Source organism: Lipotes vexillifer, unplaced genomic scaffold, assembly GCF_000442215.2.
Source record: "Lipotes vexillifer unplaced genomic scaffold, Lipotes_vexillifer_v1.1 scaffold129, whole genome shotgun sequence".
Taxonomy (NCBI): Eukaryota; Metazoa; Chordata; class Mammalia; order Artiodactyla; family Lipotidae; genus Lipotes; species Lipotes vexillifer.
In genome coordinates, this window is record NW_006777287.1 from 2,715,412 (window position 1) to 2,722,283 (window position 6,872).

At 46.1% G+C, this 6,872-nt stretch overlaps 1 protein-coding gene across 1 annotated transcript in view; it reads left to right on the plus strand.

Moving 5' to 3' along the window:
- Nucleotides 1–6,606, plus strand: part of CCNB3 (cyclin B3) — a 50,393-nt gene extending 43,787 nt beyond the window's left edge. Inside the window, 5 exon segments of the mRNA XM_007450926.1 lie at nt 1,430–1,585; nt 2,404–2,553; nt 5,947–6,077; nt 6,299–6,365; nt 6,367–6,606. Of these exon segments, the coding sequence (XP_007450988.1) occupies nt 1,430–1,585; nt 2,404–2,553; nt 5,947–6,077; nt 6,299–6,365; nt 6,367–6,456 (594 nt within the window). The 3' untranslated portion in view covers nt 6,457–6,606.
- The last annotated feature ends 266 nt before the right edge of the window (nt 6,607–6,872 follow it).

A 6,872-nucleotide genomic window follows, 5' to 3' on the forward strand; every position in this document is an offset into this window, starting at 1 on the left:
TCTTTCCCTCCCTGGCTCCTTTTCTCCTTGGTTCTCTCCCTCCTTCCTATCCTCCCTCCCTCCTGACTGCCCTTGCTCCCTAGCCTCCTCCTTCCCTTTCTTCCTCTTTCCCTTCCTCCTCCCTCACTCTCCCTTGTTCCCTGCTTCCCTCTCTAGCTCATTTCCTTCCCTGCTCACTGGCTTCCTGGTTCATTCCCTTGCTCCCCTTCCTTTCTCTTTTCACATCTCTCCCTTTCTCCTCCTCCCTCCACCTACCTAGGGATATCCTTGTGGCTTAAGCAAGTGCTCCCTGTCTCAGCCTCAAGGGGGTTAAAAAAGCAGCTGGGGGTTCCTGGACAACCAAGAGCAGGAGGGAGAAGGAGTGTGCAAGGTGCTCTCGTTAGCAAATTTTGGAGCCAGGAGCACCCCTCTTCTGGTTATCAGGACAAAGGACCTCCACTAAGATTTTTGGAGCAGGGGTGTCTTCCCCTCACAGGATTGAGAAGTACAGAAAGACTTTTGCAAGGGTAGGTATGGAGATGATATGAGAAGAGAAGAAAGGAAGGAGCCACTGGTGAGTAGAGCAGTGGAAGGGAGAGTTTCTTGTCCTGGTCTTGTCACTAGGTTGCTGTGTGACCTTGAGCAAGTCACTTCCTCTCTCTGGGCCTCAATTTCCCTGTCTGCAAACCCAGAGGGTTGGTCCAGTTTGTGATCTGAAAATAAAGGTGTGAGAAGCAGGCTGGGGTGGGCAGTGAGGTGCAGCTAGAGAAAAGATTCAGGGGTCTTCCTGCCTCCTAGTCCTTTCCCCAAAACTAAGGTTCAACCTGCAGAGGGCAGGACATGGAAAGGTGCCCCAGATTGTGGAGGGGGGGTTTCTTCTCACCCTTGGCTTGGCTTGGACCTTCCCAGACTAGCCCCCTTGCACATCGCCCATCCCTTGGTCTTCAGTCTCTGCTTAGGTTCCCTCTGTGCCTATCTCTCTCTGTCTCTCACTGCCTATTACCCCAGCAGTGCCCCCTCCCAAACATCTTTATTCATTCCTTAGACAAGAAAACAAAGTGTGGGCTTATTTTCCATCTCTAGCTCCCTTCCTGTGGTCTCCTTCCCTCTGTTCCCCCAAGAGTAGGACTTAGATTTCCCATTTCTGGCTCTCACTCATTAGAAGAGAGATCAGTGCTTCCAGTCCCTGTGCCATATTATGCCGCTTCCAGTGCTATAAGAATCTACCACAAGAGGCCCTATCCTCTCTCCTCCTATCTCTCTGATTTTGTTTTACAGATGTACTACTCAAAAACCAGAAGCTGGCTCTCAGAGCTACCCTGAAGGTTCATGCCAGGGAATGTTATTACCTCCTCTCCTTCACCCCTCTCCTCCCCTGCCTTTCATCTCCAGGCAGAGAGGAGTGGGCTGTCTTTGCCTGGTTGTGACTGCCTCTCCTCTTCACACATAGGAGCCCAGCCCACCTTGTGTGGATGACTTCCTGTACATCTGTGATGATATTTATAAGCGAGATGAGATGCTCGCCATGGAAATCAGCATCCTAAAAACCCTCAAATTTGATATCAACATTCCCATCGCCTATCATTTTCTGCGCAGATATGCTAAGGTAAGACAGGGCAGGTGCATCTTCATTTTACCACTGCTGGGTTAGTCCCCTCCATTCCCAGAGTGGCTGCTTGAGTGGTAGGAAAAGGGAAGGGGACAACTGGGGACAGGGGAATTTCTTCTTCAGTCCACCCTCCTAGATTGGCAATCTTTATGGAGTGTGGGGGGAAGAAAATTGCATATTTCTGTGGTATGCCTATAAAGTTTTGAGGTGAGGGCAGAGTAGGGGAGGGGAAGAAGATTCTTTGATCAGGAAGGGACACTTGGGAAGTTTAGGTGACATGGCTGTCAAAGTTCTCTTCCTTCACCTGAATATTGGTTACAGGGGAAGTCACTTTGTATTGTACAAGTGTGTCTTATTGTAGGATTTGTGTGTGTGTGTGTGTACACGCACATACACACACACACACACACACACACACATTCAAGCAAGAAAAGGGAAGGAGTTCTTTGGAGCATGAAATACCTCCTAGTCTGGAACCCAGTGAAAAGTCAACAGTTGGAGGCCTTCGGCTCTTCAAAGGATGGCAAGTACAGAAAGGGGAGGTGGAGGGTACCACAATCACACTTGATAATTTGGTTTAAAACCCTGAAAATGGCAAATACCATTGCCAATTTCATAATCCCCCCTCCTAAATATTCTGTGCTTTGGGGGCAGTGTCCTTAGTGTGAGTCATGGTGGCAAAAGAGGTACATTGTTCAGGCAGAGAGCCATTTAGGCCCAAGGTGGGATAACTGGAGGGAGTGAGTGCAGGGGGTTTTCTGCTTGGTGCCAGTGTTCTGAATTGATTGCTGAGCCAGTCTTCTTCCTGCCTTTAGTGTGTCCATGCCAGCATGAAGACACTGACCTTGTCCCGCTTCATCTGTGAAAAGACCCTGCAGGAATACGACTATGTCCAGGAGAGGGCTTCCAAGCTAGCTGCTGGCTCCTTCCTCCTGGCCCTCTACATGAAGAAGCTCGGACACTTGGTAAACACTTGTGGGCGGTGGGGAAGAAGGAGTAGGGATTTTTAAAAGCATATTTATTTATTTGTTTTATTTTTGGCTGCATCGGGTCTTAGTTGTAGCATGTGGGCTCTTCATTGCAGCATGCAGGCTTCTCCTTAGTTGTGGCACATGGGCTCCAGAGTGTGTGGGCTCAGTAATTGTGGCACGTGGGCTTAGTTGCCCCGTGGCATGTGGGATCTTGGTTCCCTGCCCAGGGATCAAACCCCCGTCCCCTGCATTGGAAGGCAGATTCTTAACCAGTGGACCACCAGGAAAGTCCCAGGGATAGGGATTTAAAAGCACAGGGTCAGCTCAGGAGGAAGGTGTAAACTAGGGCTGTGGGAAACTCTGTGACAAAACTACTACATACCTGCCGTTATGAATCCTTTAACATCTTGACAACTTAGGGGCCTGGCTGCCTAAAGGGTTTCTAGAGCCATGGTTTTAAAGTATTTTATTTCACTTTTCTTCATCACAGTACCCTTTCTTCCAAAGACAGTTTACCTGGAAGCTCAGTATCACAAAACAGACTAATGTGAAATTATTCTGATTGCAGCAGGGGGTGGTGTGGACCCACTTCTTGCCTGACCCCATTCCACCCCTGCTCCTTGCAGCCCCCTCAGCAAGGTTGGCCCCCCAAGGGAGCTCATTGGAACAGGATTTGGAAAGCACTGACCCAGAGAACAGAGTAGTGAAAGCAACTGTGCATATGTATATGTATAACAGGGGACTCAGAGATATACTATTGTGCTCTTCTCTGAGGAGGAAGGCCCCCACATCCTCCTTCTCCAATACAAATAAAATGCATGTTTGATACTTGCTCAATTTTATAAAAACTTGTGAATAAAAGTAACTTTAGAAAACTATGAATTTTTACTGACGTGTAACATGCAATCCAATAGAAAAAGTATGCTTGCAAATGAGCATGCTCTTCCCAACCACTCCTAAGACCCTGCAGCCTAGAAATTCTAGCACCACTACTGATGGAGAAACCTCTGTGTGCTGAGGAAGAACCCTATAAACAGTTGTGTGAATTTGGACAAGGCACTGAAATTTCTTGGGACAGAGAAAGCATTAAGTAAATGGCAGGGATGACGATGAGAAAGAATACGTAATAACAATGGCTAGCATTTATTGAGTGCTTAGACAGTGAACTAAACACTTTGTCTATTAACTCAATCTTCACAACAACCCTATGAGATCAGCACTATTATCCCTATTGTACAGATAAGAAATAACTTCCCATGTTTGGCTAATGAGAGGCAGAGCTAGGATTTAGGAACTAGGAGTCTGTTCAAAGAATATACCTACTCTATAATCAGAATGGATGTGGCCGTAGCCCCGGAGCCATGATCTTGGAGGCCCCATGCTGACCCAGGCTTTTACCCTTGGATCCTGGGGAAGGCTGGTAGGTCCTGAGGGAGGACACTTGAGAGGCTCAGGGCAGCAAACTGCTTGCCAACCAGTATAAAAATATTTCAGTGTTTTAACACTTGGCATGGCTGTACCAGTGACTAAGTGTCAGCCCTGATCTGAACCCAGGTAGTCTGGATCCATAGTCCTCTACACTATATATACTGCTATAGATGAGAAAGACTTCACAGAGGAGGTGACTTTTGAGTTGGGTCTTGAGAGATGAGTAGGAACCTTGAGAAAAGACATTCTAGGCAGAGGGAACAACAATTGAAAAGATGTGAAAGCAATAAGAAAACAGTATGATGTATTCAGGGCAGAATAAGACATTTCCTATGGATAGAGCAGAGGACGTATGAGTAGGGAATGGTGAGAGGTGAGACCAGAATGGTAGAGTGTGGTCAGATTGTGAGAGGCCTTTGATGCCATGCTGAAAGATCCATTTTACACTAAGGCATTGCAAGTTTTTAAGGCAGGGGAGTGACATCTTCCTGTTTGTATGTTTTGGAAACAGTACTAGTATATAGCAGTATGGAAGGTATATTAGATGAGAGAGCGTATGTGAACGTATCAACACCAGTGAGTGGGCTTTTATAATAATGAATGTGAAGCGTTGGGGCAGTGAACAATTGAACAATGTGAAGAATTGGGGCAGTGACAGTAGGGCTGTTAATCTTAATTAACACACCCAATATGATGTGTTATCCCATGTGTCACTCCCCTGCTCAGCATGCCAATGACTGCCCTATGCCTGTGGCAGTGGTTTCCAAAGAGTATTCAGTAGAGCCCTGGGATTCCTGCAGAAGTATCTCAGGGGACATGTAAAAGTTAAAGGGATCCAAATTGGTGGGCTTCTTAGTTCCCACCCCCAATTCCGGGTAAGATATTTGGGCTTCCTGGTAAGATATTTGGGAAAACATGAGTTCAGGGAAAATAATTTAAGACATTTTAAGAAAACCACTGCCTCACAGAATAATGAATTTTCTTTTCTCTACCTGTGGAACTCCCACTAGACTTTCAGTACCTATTGCAGATGTGCCGTCCTCTGCAAAGCTTTTTGTGACTTTCCCAGCCAAAATTCATGGGTCCTGCAGCTCTGTTCCTCCACTGTCCCATGATCCCTTCCATTGTAGCACTTCCCACACATTTTGTAATTCTATGTGTGCATGTCTGTCTCCCCAACTAGACTACAGACTCCTCAAGAGCAGGAGCCTTAGTCATCTTTGTATTCCCAGCATCCTGTATGGGGCTTGGTAATATCCTAGCTAGCATTGTTTGGGTATGTGCTAGATTCTTTTCCGTGTGCTTTATGTCTATTAACTCATTTAAGCCTATTATATAACTACTGTAATCGTCCCTATTTGGCAGATTTGGAAACTGAGGCACCTAGAGGTTAAGTAACTGGCTCAAGGCCATGCTGTTAATGGAGCTGGAATTTGAACCCAGGCAGTTTGCCTCCAGAACCTTTGCTCTTAAACACTCTGCTATATTCCTTTTGCCACATGATAGGCATCCTTAAAGTTGACTGAGAAAATGAATGCATGAAATGATAGCTGTTTGAGCCAGAGAGGAGGAACAGCCTTAAGTTCCTGCTGGCTGTTTAGTTGGGACCTCAAGTTCGTTCTGAGGTTTGCCTGGCCATTGGCTCTTAACCTGAGAGTAAGTAACAAAGTCAGTCCTGTTCCTTAAATTCTTTGGTGGATTTCAGTTTCAATACCTATGGCTAGGGCTAATATCCAGCTGGTGCATATGGATATAGCCATATCAGTAGCCTGCAGCTGGAACATAGTCTTCTAGGTAGTACCCTATAATTATTGGTCGGTGTCTGTGCTCTATGAGTCTTTGAATTGTTTGACTTTCTTCCCTGCCTGTACTATGGATAGGAAGTTTCGATTTGGGTATTGGAGACGGGAAGTATCTGCTTCCTGTTGTAAAAGTCACTGTCCATGTTGCTTCTTCCAGGCTCCTACCCTGGAGTATTACAGTGGCTACAAGACCTCTGATCTTCACCCCTTGGTCAGGCAGCTGAACATCCTGCTGACTTTGCGTTTGTGCAATAGGCTCAAGACTGTGCATTCCAAGTATTCCCACCAGTAAGTACCAAGCTCCAGTTGAGGCTGGGTTTGTGCTCAGTCATGGGGAGGCCCAGACTAACCTCATTTAAGGGAAAAGAAAGATTCAGGTACTTTTTACCTTACTTTCTGCTCCAGAGTTAAAGCAAGATAGGGAACCAAGGGCCTATGTCCCACTTATTCCATGGAGCCTGCTTGCTTTGGGCTATTTTACACTGAGCAGACCCCTCTTCCTTTTGCAGGGTCTTCTTTGAAGTCACCAAAATCCCGCCCTTGGACGTGTTGAAACTGGAGGAGATTTTGAACTGCTGCTAATTCTGAGGCTGAGGGTCTGGTACTCTGGCAGCAGCCACCGGGGCCAGGCAGGCATGTAAATAAGCTGTATTTATTCTGTCCTTGAATTTGTCTTTTCATCACTTTTCTTCATTTTTACTGTTTGTCTATTCCCAAACTGATAATGTTGTAAATATTTGTGTTTTTTTATGAAAGAGAAGAAATTATTGTTGTATTTGATTAGAAATTTAATAAAAATTAATGGTTGTTGTTAAAATGGCTCACTTCCCCCCTTATTGCTCAGGAGCCCCACATGTAGCCCTGTTTTTTTTCCTGCCTAGTAAAGGCTGTGCCTCAGGGTCTAGCTTATCCAGTTTCCCTCTCTGTTTGGAGACTTTCTCTTCACAGGAAGAGGAATTGAGCTAGGTGTGAAATGATGAATGAGTCTGTAGAAGGAGGATCCTGGTGGTGGGAGGTGTAGTCTAAAGAGACCCCACTACCCGATGGGCCTCAGTGTTCAGATCTGGGGCAGCTGGAAGCGTG